This window comes from Stenella coeruleoalba, assembly GCF_951394435.1.
Source record: "Stenella coeruleoalba genome assembly, chromosome: 20".
Lineage (NCBI taxonomy): Eukaryota > Metazoa > Chordata > Mammalia > Artiodactyla > Delphinidae > Stenella > Stenella coeruleoalba.
The window spans coordinates 51,879,828-51,901,568 of NC_137166.1; the positions used below are offsets into that span (position 1 = coordinate 51,879,828).

Consider the following 21,741-nt stretch of genomic DNA (forward strand, 5'->3'; position numbering starts at 1 on the left):
AGGGGAGGGCCCCCACTGCACAGAGCTTCTGGGGGCGGTGGGTGGAGGGTGAACACGCAGCACAATGTAGCTGAGCCACGCTTATTCCCAGGGCGGAAGGTTGAACCCAGGCCAAGGATTCTGCGATAATGAAACCCGGAAAGGGATATTTAGCTAATCATTGTTCTAATCTGGAATACAGAGGGACATTCATGGTTCTGGGGCAGGAGAACAGTGGGGCCTCCGTCATTGCTCCTGGGCATTTAGTATGTCCCAGGCGCTGCTTTCATTCTCTAGTTGCAGATCGGGCTCCTAAAGGCCTCTGGCTCTGGGAAGTGGCTCTGTGGTCAGCCCCTCTTTACAGATGAGAAGACTGAGACACACCTGCCCAAAGGCACTCAGATGGGAGGGGGCAGCGCCAGATTTGAACCCAGGCAGCCTGCTGCTGCGGCCACGCAGGGTCATTGTCTACCCTAGAACCAGAAAGCGGGTTCTGGGGTGGGTGTGAAGGGAATATTTTGGGATCGAGGCCCGGAGATTCTGTTGGGACTAAGCAGATGTAGGGGTGTGGGAGCAGATCACTGACTGGTGACAGTTATAAGGTGGAGGCCAGAGTTCCGGGGCACGGGGACATCTTGGCTGAGATTTCTGGCCTGGTGTGTCGAGTAGGTGTTGGAGCTCAAAGGTGGCCTGTCAGATGGGCCTGGAAGATAGGGGAGTGGTGGTCTCCAGTTCCGGCTCCAGCCTTCCAGGTTAGCAACTAGAGTACAGAATTGGGGGCCCTGATTCTCAAATTGAAGTGTGTTGTCACCTTATCTGCGGTGGCCTTAAGATGCCCTACATTTCAGGCCCCCCCAGGAGAGAGGCTCAAATGGGGTGCGTCCACACCGGCCTCCAGTTAAATTCAGGGTTTAGACTCAGATGTCAGCCCAACTGAGAACTTTCTGGAACAGAACTTGCCGGTCGGCTGCTTGGACACCAGCCCACCTGTCCCTTCTCCCTCTTGCAGCCAAAACGTCTTTCTCAATATACATTGGAGGTGGGAAGCAGGTGGGCAGGGTTTGTAGCAGTTGCTGCCTGTCTCCAAGATCCCAAAACCTCCTAGAACACCACTGTCCCATAGACCTTTCGGCAATAATGAGACTGTTGTATACTTGCCCTGCCCGTTCGGGGAGCTGCTGAGCCACATGTGAATACTGAGCTCTTGAAATGTGGCTAGTGTGATTCAGGAACCGAGTTTTAAAATTTTATTTAAGTTAAATTTAAATAGCCACATGTAGCTTCCAGCTGCCAGACTGAAAGGTTGCAGTTCTAGAGCTTTCCGGGGGGGGGGGAGGGGAATGTGTTTTTCAGACGTTAGTACTTCAGGCTGCATGTGGAATCTTAAGTTTCCCCACCAGGGATCGAACCTGCGACCCCTGCAGTGGAAGCGCGGAGTCTTAACCGCTGGACTGTCAGGGAAGTCCTCCCTCAAATGTTAATCTTCATCCCAACAAAATGCCCACAAAAACAGAAAAGGGTGCAGTCGTGCTGTTGGAGTGGAATTGGGGGTTCAGACGCCTAGCTTGGCTTGTTCTGTATATCCCCCGTCCCTCCCCAAGCAAAGGGTCCAATGGTTCTCGGCGGATGGTGGTCCGTGGAGAGAGACTTTAGCGTGTCTGCGCAGCCCGAGTTCACCCACCTCCCCTGCCCTTTTCCCTTTTTAAAAAGCACCTCCTGACCTTGGCAGTGACGTTTATTTCTCTGGGGGAGGGGAGTTATATACAGCAGTGACCCGGATGCCTGGGAGCCCTCACCCTGGGGCTCGGGTGGGGGAAGGAGGCGGTGGCAGAAGGCACACAGTGGTGATGGCCCCTGGAGGAGGCCAGGAATCACGGGTGGGAGTGTAGTGTTCCTGGGAGACCCAGATGGGGAAAGAAGCTCGGCGAGGGCGGCTGGTCCCGAGAGCTCGTGCCGGTTGCTCCTCTCCCGTCCCTACAGGAGGACGCAGGGGCAACCCCCGTCCTTCTTCCTGGGGGCGCTGGGAGGGCAGGGCGGGAGCTCTTGTTCCTGGTACTTCCTGCGGGAAGAGGCTGGTGAGTTTGGGCCGCAGGGAGGGGGGTGGTGGAGGACGACGGCAAGGGCGCACTGCTCACCGGACGGCCCGCACCAGCTGCTCGAAGGCCTCGTCCACATTGAGGCGCAGTTTGGCTGAGGCCTCGAAGTAGGCCACGTGGTGGGAGGCGCTGAAGGTGGAGGCTTCGGATCGGGGGACCTGGGGCGTGGGACACGGAGGAGTCAGGTCCCTGCTTTCAAGGCTGGTCCCAGGGACTTCCCTGGTGGTCCAGTGGTTAAGGCTCCTCGCTCTCAATGCAGGGGGCCCAGGTTCCATCCCTGGTGGGGGAACTAAGGTCCCACATGCCGCCTGGTGCCACCCAAAAGGCTGGTCCCAGCTGGGGGAGGCAGAAAGACACACTGTGTGCTCTAACTGGGGCCCAAGAGAAGAGGAAAACGTCCAGGAAGGTCCTGGCGGAGATGCCCAGGGGGTTAGCTGGGCGCCATCTAAGTAAGGAATCGGGGAGGGCTCCAGAGACCTTCTCCTGCAACCGAGTTGTCAGAGAAACAGAAAAGTCAGGGTGTTCCCAGCAGAGGCCCAAGCAAAGTCCCAAAGGGTGGAAATCCCCAAAGGCTTAATCGAAAAGACGAGTTCTGTGTGAAAATCACAGAGTCTGTGTGTATAGGGAAATGGTGAGAACAGAGAAAGGAAAGGACAAGATCATGGAGGGCATCAAAGGCCAGGTGGCAGAGCTGGGGTGCTGGGGAGCCATGGGAGGGCTGTGAGCAGGGGAGGGGCAGCCAGAGTGAGAGGTTGACTGGCGGGGAGAAACAGGAGGCTGAGGCCAGGGTCCAGGTAGGAACAAGAGGAGGGGACAGGACAGAACATTGGGGCTGGTTGACCCTGGGGGAGGTGCCCTTTTTTTCCATCCAGCTACCTCTCCTGAGAACGCCTGTGTGCAACGCTGTGGACTCAGAAGGTCCAAGGTGGGGCAACACGTCTAGTGGGGTGTGTGACAGTGGACCGAGGGAGCCAGAGGAGGATCCTGACATGAGGAGTCTCAGGAGGTGCACCAGAAGGAGCCTCCCAGACTGAGATGAGGTCCAGTCGTTCGCGGCGGGGGGTGGGGGTGGGGGGGGTGTCCCAGACCTGGCGCTGTGTCTCCAGATCTGCCTTGTTCCCGACCAACACGATGGGAAAGTCATCTCGGTCCTTGACTCGGAGGATCTGCGTGAAGAGCTTGCCCACCTCGTTGAAACTGCGGATGAAGCCAGAGGTCCAGACAGCTGCTCACCCCCAGCGCCCCCCCTGCTCCCTACCCCCCGTCACTCTCACCTCTGCCGGTCATTAATGGCAAACACCAGCAGGAAGCCATGGCCGGCGCGCATGTACTGTTCCCGCATAGCACCGAACTCCTCCTGGCCAGCGGTGTCCAGAACTGCAGGGAGGGGAGAGGGGCCTCTGTGGGGACGAGGGTCCCTCCAGCCACCCACCTCCCCCCAAGCCTTCAGCCCTGCCACTCCCCCTCCCACCATCTCCCCTGCCGTCCTCACTGTCTAGCCGGGCTGGGACGCCATCCACCATGCAGATCTTCGTGTAGGAGTCTTCAATAGTGGGGTCGTAGTCAGACACGAAGTAAGACTGGTGGGGTGGGAAGAGGACACTTTTACTGCAGTGTCCCAGCAGAGGTGATGTAGCCCTGCCTCTGAGCCCCGACTTTCTCGGCCCCCCTTCTGGGTCTCTTCCCCTCTTTTGAGTCTGTCTCCCTCTCTCTGGGTTTCTGTCCCTTCCCATGGCCCTCCCCAGGCTCCTGTCTCTGTCTCGTGGTCCTGTTTTTCTGGTATAAAGTACATTTCCCACATCATGATTACAATCCTGGCTATGTGGCATTGAACGAATCACTTCCCCTCTCTGAACCTCAGTTTTCTCATTTGGAAAATGAGGATAAAAATAGCACTAGGCTTAATCCACTGTTTGTGAGATTCAGGGAAAATCCCTGTTCAGTATTTAATATATCCCCTGGGCATACTAGGTGCTCAGTTATTGAGAGCCACTGTTGCCCAGAATACCTTGCTGTCTATAGCTCTCCCTCCTCCTCCTCTTTCTCTTCCCTCTTTTTTTTTCTTCTTCTTCCTCCTTCTCCTCCTCCCCCTCCCCCTCCTCCTCTTCGGGCAGCTTCCAGTGTCTCCTCCCAGGGGAAGGTCCCGGTTCCAATCCGGCTGCGGAGAAGCTGCCCCGCCCGCAGGCCGGGCCCCTCCCTTCCTGCCCGCCTCCAGCCAGGCTTTGGGCCAGCTTTGGGTCTGCCCCTGGGTGCAAGGGGCCCAGGGCTGGGGCATTTCTTTACACAGACAGGGGCTCCCTTGCAGGTGCTGGCTGGGGTCTCTTGAGCGGGGGGGCCTCTGTGGTAGCATCTCAGTAGCGGACACCTTTCTAGGGTTTTTCTGAGGTGGGAGGATTTCCCTCGGGAATGGGGTGGAAGTTTCCTGGGCAGGGGTGGATTTTCAGGAGAGAAGTGGTGACTTGGCAGCTGGGGGTCTGCAGGCTGCATCCTGCCTGTTAGCGGGGGTGCTTGGCCCTGGGGGGATTAGGGGTGTATCTGCAAAATACATCAGGAGAAGCTCAGGGGTGAAAACTGGGGCCTTGGGAGCATTTGGGAGGTTTGTCATAGACTATAGAGTCTAGAGAATCTTAAAGACCCTGAGATACATTTAAGATATCAGAGAAACTCTCAAGGAGCAGGTCTTTCTAGGGGTGTCAAGAATCTGGGGACTTACTCCATGGAGATGATTTGGGGGCTAGGCAGAGTTTCAGAGAGGGGCTCGGGGAATCGGAGTGGAGGAAAACTCAAGATGGAGGAGTGGTGGGTTTTCCTTGGGGAAGGGTGGGGGTCTGGGTCTGGTGAGATAGGGGAACCCCAGAACTTGGGGTCTTAGAGTTCTCTGGAATGGCCAAGGGGCGGGATCTTTTTGAAACCTCTCAGGTCTGGGGTGCCTCTCTCAGGACTGGGTGGTCCTAGACGGGCCTCAGGGGCAAAGCCTGGGCATAATTTCCAGTTTCTGGGGGAGGTCCCTGGGGGAGATTCCAGACTGAGGGAATCTCAAGGGCATCGGGCACAGGCATTGTCTCAGGTTCTGGGTAGCTCAGAGGGGAAGTTTGGGTCTGCGATTTGGGGGAGATGGTGCTCAAGGTTGGGGGAAGGCGACACCTAGGGGGGTGGGGGCCCATGAGAGTGCTTAGGGTCTGGATGGGGTGACTCTTCTGGATTTAGAGTGCTCCCAGGAGGCACCCACGGTCAAATCAGTAGGGAAGCGGGGTCTTGGGTACTGGGGGTAGGGGTGGTGGGTCTCAAGATACAAGTACAGGAGGAATGTCCCTCATGTAGTGGGTGGAGGCCCTGAGGGGCTCAGGGTCACATCTGAGGGGGACTTTTTTAAGATTAGAAGGCCTCACAGGAGGGTTTCAGTGATGGATCGAGGGGAAACCGGGGTCTCAGGGATCCCGCAAAGGGCTCAGTTCTGGGTCCCGGGGGCACCCCCCCGGGGTGAGGGCCCACTACCTGGATGAACTGGATGGTCAGCGCGCTCTTGCCCACGCCGCCGCCGCCCACGACCACCAGCTTGTGTGTCTCGCTGGGTGGGGGGTCCCCGGGCCCCGGCCCCCCGCCCCGGGGCCGCCCCCGCCCTGTCCCGGACGCCGCCCCGCTGCTCATGTCGCCACCGCTGCCGCCGCCGCCGCTACCGCCTGGGGGGGAGCCGGGCGGGGCCTAGGGGCGGGCCACGCTAATAAGGCTACTGCATAATCATGAACTCCAGCAAGAAGGGCTAGTATCTCGGGACACTTAAGAAGGAGGCAAGGCCAGGGAAAAGGAGGAGCTATGATAATAAGAGTAGGGGAACGGCGGTCGCTGAGAAGGGGAATTCCAAATGGGGCGGGGACACGCTAATAAGAGAACTGGGCTCACCCCGAGCGGCGCCACGCGCTCTCGGCTGGCCGGCCGTCTGGGGGCGGGGATATGCTAATAAGCTCTCATTCTCTCTTCCCGATGGGTCGGGAAGATAGCTCGGGGTGGGGCTATGCAAATGAGGAACCCCGTGATGCAGTTTCTCAGGGCACCATCTCCGAGGCCTTGTTCCAGTAGGCGGAGCTCGCGGACTCGCGCGCGGCCGTATATAGGCGCGCTCCGAGAAAGTAGCAAGTCCTGAGGGGTAGCTCAACCTCCGTCCTGGGATCCTAGCCAAGCTTCCAACGCGGGCGTCTGGGCTGGATGCTGCAGGCTCCGCCCGCTAAGGGACCCAGGTTTCCGGTTCCCGCTGTCCCAGCCAAGCGGAAGACAGACTGGGAGGGAAGATGGGGCCCTGGAGGGGGGACAGCGGGTAACTGGGCAGGGAGGGGCCGTGAGATCACTGCATTCCTAATCCATGAGCCAGTTCGCCCAAGCCGGGATGCCTGGATTATGCCTGGTCTAGGGTCAGGATTTCTGGGTCTTGAAGGAGGAGGAAGCTGAGAGCCCAGACCCCTAGGAATACCTAGGAGAGAATAGGGCTGGAAGCTTGGACTCCTGGGTCCCCAGAAGGAGGGGACCTGGAGGTCCTTACTACTAGGTTCGGTAAAGGAGGGAAGCTGAGGGCCCAGACTCTTGGATCCAGAGGTTGGAGAGGCTGGGGACCCAAAATTCTGGATCCGAGGGAGTTAGGATGGGGAACCCGAACACTCGGGTTAGTGTAAGGTAGTTGTTTGAGACCAGGAATGGTCTGAGGATGGCTTGAGGGCCCGACTCCTGGATTTAACAGGAAGGAGGGCTCGGCTTCTGAGTCCCAGGGAGGAGGGAAATGTGAGTCCGGACTCCTCTGTTCTGAGTGAGAGGAATCGGAATTTGGACTTTTTCTGTCCTAAATGAGGAGGATGCTGTAGGGCTGCGCTCCTTGGTTCTAAATTTAGAGAGAAATTGGTATCGGGATTCTGGGATCCCTAGAATGTGGGCGGGGCAACTCCCAGCCTGTCCTGTGTTGTTTTTTTTTTTTTTCCTACGGCCCACTCCTTGGAACTACAACTCCCTCGCATCTGTCACGCTGACCGCTCTTTCCGTCACTTCCTTTTCCGCCGCTCTTTCCGCGCGCGTGCTGGGTACTTTGGGGCCTAATCGCGGCCTACCGCAACCCCGCCCACTTCACCCCTCACCCCGCTTGCTGTCCCCGCGCAGCGGAGGCGACGCGCGGACTACGCCTCCCGGCGTGCGTCGCGCGCACCCGGCCTATGTGTCCTATTGGTTGCTGGGAAACTGAGTCCGGAGCCTTCCCACCAGCCTTCACGGCACCGTGCTCGATACTTGAAGTCCCGGCAAGCTCGGCGGTGTTTTAGCTCCACCCCTCTCCTCCCTCTGCTCGCGAGCCCCGCCCCAGCCCGCCCCGCCCCGCGCCGGGGCCGGAGCCGCAGCCCGAGCGGCGGGGTAAGATGGCGGCGGCGGTCCGGGCCGCGGGGCTCGGGCCTATCGGGGTGGGCGGGGCGGAGTCGGGTCGCTAGTTGTCCCGGGGTCCTCCCGGCACGCCGCAGGGCCTAGAGGGCTTAGCGGGTCGGCCTCGGGCCTGGTAGCGGCGGCGGCGCCTGGCGCCGAGCGGAGGGCCTTCTGAAGGCCCCGGGACGCGTCTGTGGTCCCGGGGGGCATCTACGGGGCGTCCCCGAGAGGATTGGGGGCGTCCACAGGGCCTGGACTGAGACTGAAGCCTGCCTTCCATCATATAGCTGGCTTGGGTCATTTTTGTAGGCACTGTTGATCGTCTTTATGAGCTGACCGGAGGCTAGGGTCTGTTTAGAGGGTTCTGGGGCCATCTTGAGATCTTGAGATATGTCCCGGGGTGAAGGTGATCTGCAAGAGCTGGGGAGTATCTGCAGAGCCAACTATAGCGCCTAGGGTATGTCTGTTAGGGCTGGGAAGTGTCTACATGTGCTGACCTGAGGATGCGGCTCACCTACAGGGGTCTGGGGCCATATAGCTGGGCCTGGAAGAACTGTTCCAGGGATAGGAAGTCTTTTATAGATACCCAGAGGAGCGGGATGTACCCACGAAGGGAGAGAGGCAAATACTGAGATGTTCTGAGAGGCCTGGATGGGTCTCCAGCTGTCTGGGGAGTGTCTAGTCTGGGTGACAGGAGGCTGGGGGCAGTTAGAAGAACCTGGAACCATCTAGGTGGCTTTGAGTGTGACTGCAAATTCGAATGCCTTTGGGGGGGCCATATAATTGCATGGAGAATAAGACAATGAAGAGTATTGGAAAATTTGCCCAGCTGTATTGTACTTGCCCTTAGAAAGTAATTCAAATGCACAATGTTGAAAAATTCTGCGTGGCCCTGGGGCTACAGAGAGAGTTAGAATTAGTCCTCCTTGGTCTGGGAAAGTCTATAGGATCGTCTAGACTCCTCTAGTGCTGTGATTTTCAAACTCTTTTGACCTTGATCTACAGTGAGAAATACATTTTTTCATTGAGACCCAGTGTACACCGTCATATGAATTTCATACCCAAGTCCCATTAATTAGTATTTTCATTTACTTGTGATGTATTGTGAAGAATCTTCTACTGTGTTCGATTTGCTTTGATAACAAGCTATTTGTAAAGCACTGAACTGCTATCAAGTTTATAGTTTGGGAAACTGATCTAGAGGGACCTAGCAGCGTCTGCAGAGGCTTCTCAGGTATAAAAGACCTAAGGAGCCGGGGGTGTGTCTGCAAATCCCGGGGCATGTGTGAATGGGCAAGGGAGGATGTTCATTCTACAGAGGGTTTGGGGCTCTGTGGGTCTGTAGTCAGCACATCTTGATTAAGCTTCTCTTATGTGACAGCGCTGTTTTACATAGCGTGTGCTCCCCCCACCCCCACCCAGGTGCCGAAGAGCAGCGCCAGGGCTGGGAACTGTCCAGAGGGGCTTATCAGGGTGAGAGTTGTCTGTGGGAGTTCGGGAAGGAACTGCAGGCTCTTAGAGAGCCAGGAGGCAGCATGGGAGAGCTTTCTGAAAATCTGGTACGAGGGAGACCAGGGCCGAGATCTTTTTTTTTTTTTTTTGGCAGGTATGCAACCGAGGGTGTAGGGGAGACCGAAGTAGGGGAAACCTGGGCGTTAAAGGCCGATGATAGGGCTTCCCTGGTGGTGCAGTGGTTGAGAGTCCGCCTGCTGACGCAGGGGACACGGGTTCGTGCCCCGGTCTGGGAAGATCCCACGTGCCGCGGAGCGGCTGGGCCCGTGAGCCATGGCCGGTGAGCCTGCGCGTCCGGAGCCTGTGCCCCGAAACGGGAGAGGCCCGTGTACCGCAAAAAATATTGTTACTCTGTATATAGCCCATGATAATTATTGTTACTCTGTATTGTTACTCTGTGTCGGGAGTCTGTCTCCTTTCAATTCTCACAGGCTTCCTCTGACTTAGATACTCCTATTGGGCCCACTTAGAGCTAAGCACACGGCGTTGAGGGTTAGGGGTTTTGAAGCTTTCTAGGAACTGTGGGACCAGATATTTATTGTCTTCAGAGTAGGAGACTTGACAGTTGCAGGGAAGCCTATAGCTGAAATCTTCGTATTTTCTGAAGCCCTAATCAAAATCCCCATCAGTCTGAAGAGTGATTTTTCACCTTCTGTATAACCTAAGAATTTCTGTGACATGGCAAAGCCTTGCGCCGCACTTCCACACAAGGGGCAGACAGGTGATCAGAGGGTGCTCCCTGCGGCGTCTAGTGGACAGCATTCCTGAAGTTCGTGTTTTCGTTTTCAAAGTGGCGTACTGGTTTTGTAGCTCATTCTATTATAGCTCCATCCTCTGTGTGTAAATACATTTTGTTGGGTCCCTCACCATCGAGGAGAATCGATGCTTTAGGAAGTGGCGTGGTGTTTGAGGCGCACCCAGCACACTGGCACGTATCTCGGTTTGGGAAAGGTGGGTTTATGAGACATCATAAAATCACAACTCAACAGAAACTCAACAGAAAAGAGTCTTGGCTCCCATGAAGGCAGGCTCCCGTGAGGTCTTAAAGGGGGAAGGTGCGGGAACTGGGGAGGGGTGTGTGGAAATAGGCCGGGAAGGCCTCCCTTTGGCAGAGGAGGCAACAAATTCAGACAAGGGAAGAGGGTTGCTCCAGTCCCTCTAGTGTCTGCACTGGGCCTGGTACTTGCCCGGGCCTGGGATGCGGTGGAGGAGAGGAGGGATGCTGAAGGGGATACAGTGTTGGAGGCCCCTGAGGTCTTCATGTCCGTCCTCTCCTTCCGCCACCTGGCACCACCGTGCCCTGCCCACCAGCCTCTACTCCAGACTCTCCCCCGCCTCCACCACCAGGTGACCATGGAGGAAGAAGATGAGTCTCGAGGGAAGACAGAGGAGTCAGGCGAGGATCGGGGTGACGGTCCGCCAGACAGAGACCCTACGCTTTCTCCTTCTGCTTTTATCTTGGTGAGGCAGCCAGACGCCTGGGGCCGAGGGAGGGAGGGGCCGGGAGTCCAGATTCCAGGGCCCTGACTCCTGGACCCTTGGGAAAGGAGGGGTTGGGGGGCCAGGACTCTTGGCCTGTCTGTAAGGTTTGAGTCTGGTTGTAGGGGTGTCTGGAATGGCTGTCTCCCAGCAGCAGAGCTTGTGACCTTCCGCATGCATCCCCTGACTGCTCTTTCTTTCCACCCCCTTCACCCTCACTTTTCCTTCAGCGGGCCATTCAGCAGGCTGTGGGAAGTTCCCTGCAGGGGGACCTGCCAAATGATAAAGGTATGACAGCTTCTGGTTCTTCCCAGCCCCCTGCCCCATCTCTGCATTCTTTCTCCTAATCTCATTCATATACGCTTTCCCGAGGCCTCCTGGGTGCCATCCTTGTGCTGGCACAGGGAGCCCAAGATGGGTTGGACTCTGTGGCCGTCTTGGAGGGGCTCACAGTCTGGCAGAGGGGAGACACAGTCCCAGCACAGAGGTAGCCCGAGGCACCGTGAGAGGGCAGGAGGCCCAGCTAAGCTGGTGTGGAGGGAGATGGGGTCCAGGAAGGCTTCAGTGAGGAGGTGACAGGGGACCTGTGTCTCTAAGGCTGTTGAGCATTGTCTGGTGAAGAGGAAAGCCTGATAGGTGGGGGCGGCACCAGCAGGCACACAGCACAGGGACCACGTTGCTGGACCGAGTTGTGGGTCTTTGGGGCTGGTGGGCAGAGGATGTTGGTGGGAAGGGAAGCAGGATTGCTCCATGGGGACTGGGTCACAGCAAGGCTTAAAGGCCAAGCTGACTTGTCTGGACTTCATCCTGAGGGTGGCTGGGAGGACAAATGGGTGAGAGAGAGTTGGTGCCTCAAAAGGGTGTTGGGAAGTCCTTCTGGGACCCAGGTTGGGAAGCGGTTGGATGGAGGCCGGGAGAGTAGGCAGGAGCTTGGTTCCTTTGTCAAGAGCTAGGCAGGCTCTTTTTCCTCTGCCAAGCAAGGTCTCTGCAACTAGTCCCCTGTCTCCAAACCCCATGCAAATCTCTCTCCAGATGGTTCTCGGTGTCATGGCCTTCGATGGAGGCGCTGTCGGAGCCCACGTTCAGAGCCCCGTTCCCAGGAATCAGGGGGGACTGACACGGCTTCTGTGAGTAAGAAGAGGGGGCTAGGGACCTGGACTTCTGGGGCTGGGGGAGGAAGCTCACTGGGGCCTGGATCCCTGAAATGGGGAAATGGAGTTGGGGACCCAGGCTTCTGTGTCTGGGGTGCTGATTGGGGGCAGTGTTGGAGGCTCTGAGGCCTGGTCCCTTGGGTCCTGGAGGCAGTCAGGTTGAGGAGTCAGTTGGATCCTCGTGTTCTCATGGGGTCTCAGATGTCTGGGTTACTGAGAGCTTAGGGCCTGTGTGGGCCCTCACACAAGCAGGGACAGGGTGGAGCCCCTCCTGGCCTATTCCAGGTGTTGGACGTGGCTGCCGATGGCCTCCTCGCGGGGCTGGTGAGCATCCTGGATCCCCCGGATACTTGGGTTCCCAGCCACCTGGACCTGCGGCCTGGCGAGTGAGTATCTGGGCAGCTGGAGTGGTAGAGGCCCCTGTCGTGGGAGTCGGACGCACCTCTGAGGCTCACTCATCCCCTGTCTTGCAGAAGCGAGGACATGCTGGAGCTGGTGGCCGAGGTCCGAATTGGGGACAGGGATCCAGTCCCCCTTCCTGTACCCAGCCTGCTGCCCCGTGTCAGGGCCTGGAGGACGGGCAAAACGGGTATGTGGGACCAGAGCTGAGTTGGCAGGCAGTCAGCCTCGGCGTCGCGTGAGCGTTAGCTGTTGTTGGTAGTAGTAGCGGTGCTGAGTACGTCATTTAGACAAAATCTGTACTGTCATGTCTTTCTCCTGTTAGACTTAAGTAAAGGTTGTATGCACGTGCAGATGTAATTAAAGTTGAAACTGATGTGAGAGCTACCATGTGGGAGCAGTTAGCGTGCGTCCGGGGCTTCTGAATATCAGTGTAACTGCGTTAGGAATTCGTCTCCCCAGGACGGGGGACTGTCAGCATCTCCGACTCCAGGAAGAGAAGAGTCTGAAAGAGGGAAGTCTCCTGCTCCAGGTGGCACAGCCAGTTGCTTAGTGGTGGCCCTGAGCCCGGGGCCTTCTGTGTGTAAAGTGCAAGTTTTTGACTTCTGCGATGTGCACCTGCCCGAGGGAGAGTCTGCTCCCTAGCCCTGCTGCACACGGTGGTAAGCCCCTGAGCAGTGTAGAGCAGAGGGTCTCAAACTCGAAAGGGCATCAGAATCACCACGGAGAACTTGTTAATCCACAGGTCACTAGGCCCATCCCCAGGGTTTCTGATGCAGCAGGCCTGGAGTTGGTAGGGCCCGGGAATTTGCATTTCTAACTCACTCCCCAGTGATGCTGCTGCAGATCCCCTGGGACCCTGATGAGAACCCTGGGTTTAGACTTCCCTTCTGCCACGTAATATCTGGGGAGGGGTGGAGGGGAGAGGAAGACGTAGCAGAAGGTCAGCGACGAGCAACTGTTCTGCCAGAGGCTTGCACACCCTCTGAACCAGTTCACGTTTTCCTTGTCCTTTTTTTTTTTTAAGATTTAACTTTATGTATTTTTGGCTGTGTCGGGTCTACACTGCTGCGCGTGGGCTTTCTCTAGCTGTGGCAAGCAGGGGGCCACTCTTCACTGCAGTGGTGGCTTCTCCTGTTGGTGGAGCACCGGCTCTAGGCGCGTGGGCTTCAGTAATTGTGGCTCACGGGCTCTAGAGCGCAGGCTCAGTAGCTGTGGTGCATGGGCTTAGTTGCTCTGCGGCATGTGGGATCTTCCTGGACCAGGGCTCGAACCCGTGTCCCCTGCATTGGCAGGAGGATTCTTAACCACTGCGCCACCAGGGAAGTCCCATCCTCGTCCTTTCTTTTTTCTCACAGATCTGGGGTGACTTACTTATCCTTTAGGCTCAGGGGACATGGTGCCTGGGACCTACCATGCTCTTAGGGGGCCGCCACACTCTTAGGGGCCCACAAAAGTATTTCCATTTCTTTTATTATTTTTTTAAATTTTACTTATTTATTTGGCCGCACCGCATGGCTTGTGGGATCTCAGTTCCCCAACCAGGAATTGAACCGGGCCTCAACAGTGAAAGCCCAGAATCCTAACGACTAGGCCACCAGGGAACTCCCTCTTCATTTCTTTTAAAACCAGAAGCCATAGGGGATAAGTAAACAAGTGAGTGGGACAGGGTTCCAATCAAATGTTATTTACAGAAACAGGTGATGTGTGGGATTTGGCCCTTGGGCTTTAAGTGCTATCCGTAGCTGTGTCTGGAACCTAATAGCTGTTTTCAGCAGGACTCTGGGGTTATGTTTTGGGTTTTTGTTGTTGTTGTTGTTTTAAAATATTTATTTATTTTGGCTGTGCCAGGTCTTAGTTGTGGCGTGCGGGATTTTTTTTTTTTTTTTTTTAGTTGCAGCATGAGGACTCTTAGTTGCGGCATGTATACGGGATATAGTTCCTCGACCAGGGATCAAACCCGGGCCCCCTGCATTGGGAGCACGGAGTCTTACCCACTGGACCACCAGGGAAGTCCCTGTGTTTTGTTTTCTTATTCCAAGTGTTTTTTGGTCTTCGTTTGGAAAATACTAAGAACGCAAGAAGAACTCACCCATAGTCCTTTAAAAAAAACTATTTATAAGGAAGCGGATGTCTCGAGTTTGCAGACTGCTACGATCTGCAGACGTGGTTTTTGCCTCAGGTGGTGGTAATAACAGCCCGGGTAGTCAGAGTTCGTGCTCAGCAAGTCCTTGAAGGCAGGGATTTTTGTCTCTTGTTTGCGGTTCTGTTCTATACCCCAAGCCGCGTCTGTTAGATTGATGATCAGAAAAAATGTGTTGAATGAATGAGCAAACTCCCCTTTTATAGATGAGGAAACCAAGGCAGACAGCAGTTGAGTTGCTTGCCCTCGGGCATATCGCGGGAGAGGGCTGGAGCCTGGGATCCGGGTGGGGAGGTGGCTCTGGTGCTGCCTTCTTAGCCCCGGGCTTCCCTGGCATTGTTCATGTGACCATGCCGGCGTCCTTGCTGGGGCAGGATCCTGGCAGTTACATGTGGTTGAGAGAGTGGCCTCCAGACTCTGATGTGTGTGTCTGAATCCTGGCCCCGTCATCCGCCCCGGGGGCAGCCTCGATCAGTTGTCTCCACATGTGTGACTTGTGGTGCTGAGACCGTGGAGTGCTTCGAAAGCAAGGTCTCGGGAGGGCGGACAAAATAACGGAGGACAGCACGATGCCTGGCCCGGTCAGTGATGTCTGAGTCCCAAGCAGATATCGCCCCTGGGATGGGGCTCATCACAGAGTGGCGGGGGCACGGTGAGGACTCGGGCTCTCAGGGCTCACCAGCTCTGCCACTTTCTGACTCTGGAGAGGGAGTTTCACCTTCTCAGCCTCACGTTAGGCCTCCTGTACAAAGGGATAGATTCCCTCAAGAGGCAGCCGGCTCATCAGGCCAGGGCTTGACCCCTGCAGGTGATCCTAGGTTGGAACCCTGGCTCTCCCATCCCAGCCTGTGCCTCCTGCGGGAACATCACTGCTGTCATTGGTCAGGGCGGTCTTGGGCCGCAGGCCAGCTTACATCTCCGGTAGATATGAGAGTGCGGGCTCAGAGGCCACACCGACCGAGTTTGCATCCTGACTCCCCCCTGCTGACTGTGCTCTAGGGGAAGATGCCACAGCTCTCTGTGCTGCAGTTTCCTCCTGGGACCCCGGGTCGCAGTACCTACAGCGTGGAGCGTAGGTACTGTTGTTAGGAGCATCTTATGTATTGACACACGTGAAGCACTGGAAGCAGTGCCTGCTGGTGCGGCGAGTGCTGAGCGAGGGGGACCAGCAGATGGGGTGCTGACCTGCCTGCGGGCCTCTCCGCTGCACTGGGACAGGCACCTGACCGCCACCCTGTCTCTGCTCTTCCTTTGCAGTTTCTCCGCAGTCTCACTCTTCTCGACCCACCTGTGCCCGCCACCTCCTCACCTTGGGCACTGGAGACGGGGGCCCTGCTCCGCCCCCTGCCCCCTCCTCTGCCTCCTCTTCGCCTTCCCCTTCCCCCTCATCATCCTCCCCTTCCCCGCCTCCCCCTCCACCACCCCCGGCCCCCCCGGCCCCTCCTGCACCCCGGTTTGATATCTATGACCCCTTCCACCCCACCGACGAGGCCTATTCCCCACCGCCTGCTCCAGAGCAGAAGTACGACCCCTTCGAGCCCACTGGCTCCAACCCCAGCTCATCGGCGGGGACCCCCTCACCTGAGGAGGAGGAGGAGGAGGAGGAAGAGGAGGAAGAGGAAGAAGAGGAAGAAGAGGAGGAGGAAGCCCTGTCCCAGAGCATCAGCCGCATCTCAGAGACCCTGGCGGGCATCTACGACGACAACAGCCTGAGCCAGGACTTCCCAGGTGACGAGAGCCCGGGCCCGGACCCCCAGCCCCTGCAGCCGACTCCAGCCCCTGGCACACCGCCCCAGGCCGACTCCACCCGGGCCGACGGAGCCACCCGCCGGCGCGTCTTTGTGGTGGGGACTGAGGCGGAGGCCTGTCGGGAAGGCAAGGTCTCCGTGGAGGTGGTGACGGCCGGTGGCGCCGCCCTCCCGCCCCCTCTGCTGCCACCGGGCGACTCAGAGATTGAGGAGGGCGAGATTGTCCAGCCTGAGGAGGAGCCCAGGATGGCGCTCTCCCTCTTCCGGGCCGGCGGCCGGGCCGCACGACCCCCTCCGGCGGCCCCGGCCCCCGCTGCGGCCCAGCCCCCGCCCCCACCGCCCGCCCCCCGGGCCCCCGAGGGGGACGACTTCTTGTCTCTGCACGCGGAGTCCGACGGCGAGGGCGCCCTGCAGGTGGACCTTGGGGAGCCGGCCCCCGCCCCGCCCACCGCGGACGCGCGCTGGGGCGGCCTGGACCTACGCCGCAAGATCCTGACCCAGCGGCGCGAGCGCTACCGGCAGCGCTCGCCCTCCCCGGCCGCCGCCCCCGCCTCCGCTGCCCCCACTGGGCCGCCCACCCGCAAGAAGTCGAGGCGGGAGCGCAAGAGGAGCGGCGGTGAGGCCAAGGAGGCCGCCTCGTCCTCCTCCGGCGCTCAGCCCGCCCCGCCGGCCCCGGCCTCCCCCTGGGACCCCAAGAAGCACCGCTCCCGGGACCGCAAGCCGGGCTCCCACGCCTCGTCGTCCGCCCGCCGCCGCTCGCGGTCCCGCTCCGCCCGCCGCCGCTCGCGGAGCACCGACCGGCGCCGCGGAGGCAGCCGCAGGTCCCGGTCTCGGGAGAAAAGGCGGCGGCGGCGGCGCTCGAACTCCCCGCCCCCGGCCACCTCCTCGTCGTCGTCTTCCAGGCGCGAGCGGCACCGCGGCAAGCACCGGGATGGCGGCGGCAGCAAGAAGAAGAAGAAACGGTCGCGGTCCCGGGGCGAGAAGCGGTCTGGGGACAGTGAGAAGGGCCTTGCCCCGGCCCAGCCGCCCTCCGGCTCCACCTCCTTGGGCGGAGAGCGAGACAGCCGCCGCCGGGGGGCCGTGCCGCCCTCCATCCAGGACCTCACGGACCACGATCTCTTTGCCATCAAGCGGACCATCACCGTGGGCCGGCCGGACAAGCCTGACCCCCGAGGCCCCTCACCGGCTCCGGCCTCATCGCCCAAGCGCGAGGTCCTATACGACTCCGAGGGACTGAGCGCCGAGGAGCGGGGAGGCAAGAGCAGTGAGAAGGACCGGCGCCGCTCTGGGGCGGCCTCCTCCTCCTCTTCCTCCCGGGAGAAGGGATCACGACGGAAGGCACTGGATGGGGGGGATCGGGACCGGGACAGGGACAGAGATAGGGACAGGGACAGGTCATCCAAGAAGGCCCGGCCCCCCAAGGAGTTGGCGCCCTCTTCAGGGCCCCCGCCAAAGCCACCTGTCAGCAGCGGCTCAGGCTCCTCGTCCTCGTCGTCCTCCTCATCCTCCCGGAAGGTGAAGCTACAGTCCAAGGTGGCCGTTCTGATCCGAGAGGGTGTCAGCAGCACCACATCAGCCAAGGAGGCCACGTCTGCTGGCCTGGGCTCCATCGGAGTCAAGTTCAGCCGAGACCGAGAGAGCCGCTCCCCCTTCCTCAAGCCGGATGAGCGGGCCCCTACTGAGGTGGCCAAAGCAGCTCAGGGCAGCACCAAGCCCAAAAAGACCAAGGTCAAGGCCAAGGCTGGGGCCAAGAAAGCCAAGGGGACCAAGGGAAAGACCAAGCCATCCAAGACCAGGAAAAAGATCCGCAGCGGTGGGGGCAGTGGTGGTGGCGGCAGTGGCCCTGCGACGCTGAAGAAGTCCAAGGCGGACAGCTGCAGCCAGGCGGCGGGAGCCAAAGGGGCTGAGGAGACTTCCTGGTCCGGGGAAGAGCGGGCAGCGAAGGCCCCTAGCACCCCGCCCCCCAAGGCGGCCCCTCCACCCCCTGCTCTCACGCCCGACTCGCAGACTGTGGATAGCAGCTGCAAGACACCTGAGGTCTCCTTCCTGCCAGAAGAGGCCGCTGAGGAGGCTGGAGTCCGAGGTGGGGCGGAGGAGGAGGAGGAGGAAGAGGAAGAGGAGGAGGAGGAGGAGGAGGAGCAGCAGCCGGCCACCAGCACGGCCACCAGCACGGCTGCGGCCGCTCCCAGCACCGCCCCTAGTGCGGGGTCCACGGCTGGCGACTCGGGGGCGGAGGATGGACCAGCCCCCCGTGTCTCCCAGCTGCCCACGCTGCCCCCACCCATGCCCTGGAACCTGCCCGCTGGTGTAGACTGCACTACCAGCGGTGTCCTGGCCTGTGAGTGTCCCCTGGGGGGGCCGGGGCACATTAGGGTGGACAGACAGGATCAGGGAGGAGGTCATGTGGGGACAAACTTGGAGGCAGTGGAGATACCTTGGAAGGGGTGGGTATAGTGACCAGGACTGGGAGGGCCTTGGGTGGGTAAGGGCCAGTCAGGGTCTGTCCAGAAGGCTCCACGATGTTTGGGTGCACTGGGAGAGCACTGGGCAGATGGGAGCAGCGGGCAGCCAGTTGAGCAGAGACTGGAGGAGTGGGGTGTGTCCTGGGGTCCACCTAGAGGTAGACTGGGGTAGGCTTGGTAGAGGGACCGGAATCGGGGAGCAGGGAGCAGTATCCCTTACGGGATGGCAGGAGCCTTTGCTAGACTGCAGAGGTGGGGAGAGAGGCTACGGGACCAACTCGTCACTGTGTGACCCTGGCCACACGCCACCCCCACCCCTGCCCCCCACACACCTCGAGTCCTAAGAACATACAGGGTGGGGGCTGGTTCTCTTGGTGGCTGAGGCCCCTTTTCCCAGTTAAGAGCCTGAGACCTTATAGCCTGTCTGGGGGCCCGGGGCGGGAGGTGGCACGTGGCTGGGTGAGGGTCACCCTCTTCTCTTGCATCAACTCCCGATCCTTGTCGTCCACTCTCCACCTACTGCAGTGACTGCACTTCTCTTCAAGATGGAAGAAGCCAATCTGGCAAGCCGAGCAAAGGCCCAGGAGCTGATCCAGGCCACCAACCAGGTGGGCTTCCTTGGGGAAGAGTCCCCGCAGCCCCTTCTCTTGTCCCCTGTTTCGGGTTAGGAGAGGAACTTCAGCTCCCAGCAGGCTTTGGGGCAAGGTATCTGCCAGAAGAGGAGCCTGTTGCCTCTGGGACTGTTGGGAAATCAGGGTGGGAATAGGGGTACATGTTCCGTCCTCCCCTCCACCTCCCTTTGCTTATCCTCCAACCTTTTCCCACAGATCCTCAGCCACAGGAAGCCCCCCTCAAGTCTGGGGGTGACGCCAGCTCCTGTGCCCACCTCTCTGGGTCTGCCCCCTGGCCCCTCCAGCTACCTGCTCCCTGGCAGCCTCCCCCTGGGGGGCTGTGGCTCTACCCCTCCCACCCCCACTGGGCTGGCTGCAGCGTCTGACAAGAGAGAGGGCAGCAGCAGCTCCGAGGGACGTGGTGACACAGACAAGGTGAACTGGGCTTGGGAGAGGTGGGTTAGTGGTGACAGTTTTGCAGAGAACGCAGGCAGATACTGAGATGCAGGGGCCCGAGGAGAATGCCAGAGACTGATGCCAGCAGATGAGGACTTAGATAAAACTGAAATCACTAAATTGTAAGGAACTAAACTTTCACTTGATTAGATGATTGGGAAAGCGGTGCTAGACGGGTTTTTAAAGAATTTCGTATAGAGATGGGATGGAGGTAGGGAGAGAAAGAAAGAAAGAGATATGGATATAAACACACGCATGTTTATACATATATCTACTACAGTCTACTCTTTGGTCATCTATACCTCTCTCACCCCGATCTTTTTGTGTAAGGGGGGCTCGGGATGGTTTACAAACAAAAAATCAAGCATCTGTTCCTGGACGGAGGGAGGAAGAATGGGTGCAGGGCAAACAGGCCCCCCCTCCCCCCACTACATCTGGCTCCTCCTCCTGGGCCTTGGGGCTGTGTACCTTTTGGGTGGGTATGGTTGCTGGTCGCTATGGCCCTGTCACCAGATGATGGCGCTGCTCACCCTTTTCGCACCCCACATACAGAGCCAGAGGAAAGCAGAACAAACCCCCGTGTTATAAGCCCCGTATAAACGGAGGTGGGGCCACAGCTTTGATGTGTACTTGTCCATGGCCTGTGCCATGGGCTGCGGGACAGGGACAGTACAGGCCCTGAGACGAGCAGCAGGTCCCTGTTCCGCCAGTGAGGCTGCCCTGTCTGTTCTCTGCCAACGTCCTCTCTCTCCACGTGTGAGACGGGTGCAGGACACAATCCCTTTCTCTTGGCCGCATATTTAGAAACCCACTCCTGTGGGGCTAGGGAGGCCTGAAGAGTCCCCCCGGGGTGGCCGTGGCTCCCCCAGCAGCTCACCCAACAGTTGGCATTCGTGTTTCATGGGAGATATTGGCCCTGAAGGCTGGGGTGTCCTGCCCTTCCCAGGCCTCAGTTTACCTGCCCCCATCTTCTCTGGGATGGTAGGGAACAGCCGCCTGGCTCAGGTCTGTCTCCCTACCAGACTGTAAGGGCAGGGGACACATGGGTCCTGGTCATGGACGCCTGGGACAGCCCAGGGTCCAGCCTGGAGGAGATGCTAGTGACATTGAGAGGCCCAGGCCTGGCCTGGGGTCTGGGGCGACTGTAGCAAGGGGAGAACAGGGCAGACCCTAAGCAGGATTTCCACCTCTGGGAGTAGCTGGATGGTCAAGAAGTCTGAGCTGGTGGGCAGGTGAGTGGAGGTAGGGGTTCTGCAGTAACTCACCTGGCCTTTGCTGTCCCTTCTTCCCACTGTTGCCACCCCGCCAGTATCTGAAGAAGCTGCACACGCAGGAGCGGGCAGTAGAGGAGGTGAAGCTGGCCATCAAGCCGTATTATCAGAAGAAGGACATCACCAAGGAGGAGTACAAGGACATCCTGAGGAAGGCCGTCCACAAGGTGGGGCCCAGAGGGGGACAAGATGCGCAGAGGTGGGGAGAGGATGAGACGGAGTGATGGACGTGAGCAGACAGGCGTACAGAGATGGGGAGACAGAGGGGCAGTGGGTCACTCTGGAAGGCGAGAGGGTGACAGGATGCCTCAAGCCCACCTGGGCCTGTTCTGCTGGCATCAGGGGGACAAGTAGGGATGTTGGCCTGGATTTTGGCGGAGGGGTTCCCATCCCAGTCCCCAGCTGTGCTCAGCAGTCCAGGTGCAGGGGACCATGGGGACTGGCAGTGACTGCAGCTGCCCCTTGCCCCCCAGATCTGCCACAGCAAAAGTGGGGAGATCAACCCGGTGAAGGTGAGCAACCTGGTGCGCGCCTACGTCCAACGCTACCGCTACTTCCGCAAGCACGGCCGCAAGCCAGGGGACCCTCCGGGGCCCCCACGGCCGCCCAAGGAGCCGGGACCCCCTGACAAGGGCGGCCCGGGCCTGCCCCTGCCCCCTCTCTGAGATCCCCAGCCGCCCCTTTCCTCCTTCGCTGTCTCTCTGGAATTCTGGACATATTTATGGCTCTGCCTCCCTACGTCCCTCCCCTGTCAGTGGGATGATTGGGGGAGGGTTGCTGCGGGAAAGAGGAGAGCCCCCTGCCCAGCCCCACTGCCATCTCCCTCGCCCCAAGCCTGTGCCCATTGCCCCTCCCCTCTGTTCGTGCCCCTACCCCAGTTTCATTAAAGATTTCATGAAATGTTACCCCTGAGCCCCAGGACTTTTAGCCCTTTCTTTTCAGAGTCCAGTTTGGGAAAGGGTTGGGGAGGAGCCTTGGCCCAAGTGTGAGGGTGGTTAGCAGGGAAGTAGACAGTGTGACTTGGGAAAAGTGCATTCCTCTCA

The 21,741-nt window shown here is 59.0% G+C and overlaps 2 protein-coding genes across 3 annotated transcripts; one reads left to right on the forward strand and one right to left on the reverse strand.

Moving 5' to 3' along the window:
• Nucleotides 1–1,706: 1,706 nt before the first annotated feature.
• RRAS (RAS related) lies at nt 1,707–6,082 on the reverse strand. Its single transcript, XM_079907557.1, has 6 exons — nt 5,571–6,082; nt 3,568–3,655; nt 3,350–3,452; nt 3,164–3,272; nt 2,115–2,233; nt 1,707–2,038 (listed from the first exon to the last, which is right to left on the reverse strand). The coding sequence occupies exons 1-6, from the start codon at nt 5,721–5,723 to the stop codon at nt 1,954–1,956; spliced, it is 657 nt and encodes a 218-aa protein (XP_079763683.1). The 5' UTR covers nt 5,724–6,082; the 3' UTR covers nt 1,707–1,953.
• Nucleotides 6,083–7,350: 1,268 nt separating this feature from the next.
• On the forward strand, nt 7,351–21,610 carry SCAF1 (SR-related CTD associated factor 1). 2 transcript variants are annotated; one of them, XM_079908147.1, is made up of 11 exons: nt 7,351–7,460; nt 10,326–10,439; nt 10,688–10,745; nt 11,490–11,584; nt 11,894–11,994; nt 12,082–12,197; nt 15,408–18,236; nt 18,886–18,968; nt 19,188–19,406; nt 20,737–20,865; nt 21,172–21,610. In XM_079908147.1, exons 2-11 carry the CDS (start codon nt 10,332–10,334, stop codon nt 21,361–21,363), a joined length of 3,930 nt encoding a protein of 1,309 aa, XP_079764273.1. In that variant the 5' UTR covers nt 7,351–7,460; nt 10,326–10,331; the 3' UTR covers nt 21,364–21,610. The 2 variants fall into 2 exon arrangements, with proteins under 2 accessions (XP_079764273.1, XP_079764274.1); XM_079908148.1 differs by having other exon boundaries at nt 7,437–7,460; nt 10,290–10,439.
• The last annotated feature ends 131 nt before the right edge of the window (nt 21,611–21,741 follow it).

Coding starts and splice junctions, on each gene's coding strand:
- RRAS (XM_079907557.1), bottom strand. CDS start 5,723: ATGAGCAGCGGGGCGGCGTCCGGGACAGGGCGGGGGCGGCCCCGGGGC. Junction 3,273..3,349: donor GCCATTAATGACCGGCAGAG/GTGAGAGTGACG, acceptor CTTCATCCGCAG/TTTCAACGAGGTGGGCAAGC. Junction 2,234..3,163: donor ATCTGGAGACACAGCGCCAG/GTCTGGGACACC, acceptor CCCACGCCCCAG/GTCCCCCGATCCGAAGCCTC.
- SCAF1 (XM_079908147.1), top strand. CDS start 10,332: ATGGAGGAAGAAGATGAGTCTCGAGGGAAGACAGAGGAGTCAGGCGAG. Junction 10,746..11,489: donor GGACCTGCCAAATGATAAAG/GTATGACAGCTT, acceptor ATCTCTCTCCAG/ATGGTTCTCGGTGTCATGGC. Junction 11,585..11,893: donor GGGGGACTGACACGGCTTCT/GTGAGTAAGAAG, acceptor GGCCTATTCCAG/GTGTTGGACGTGGCTGCCGA.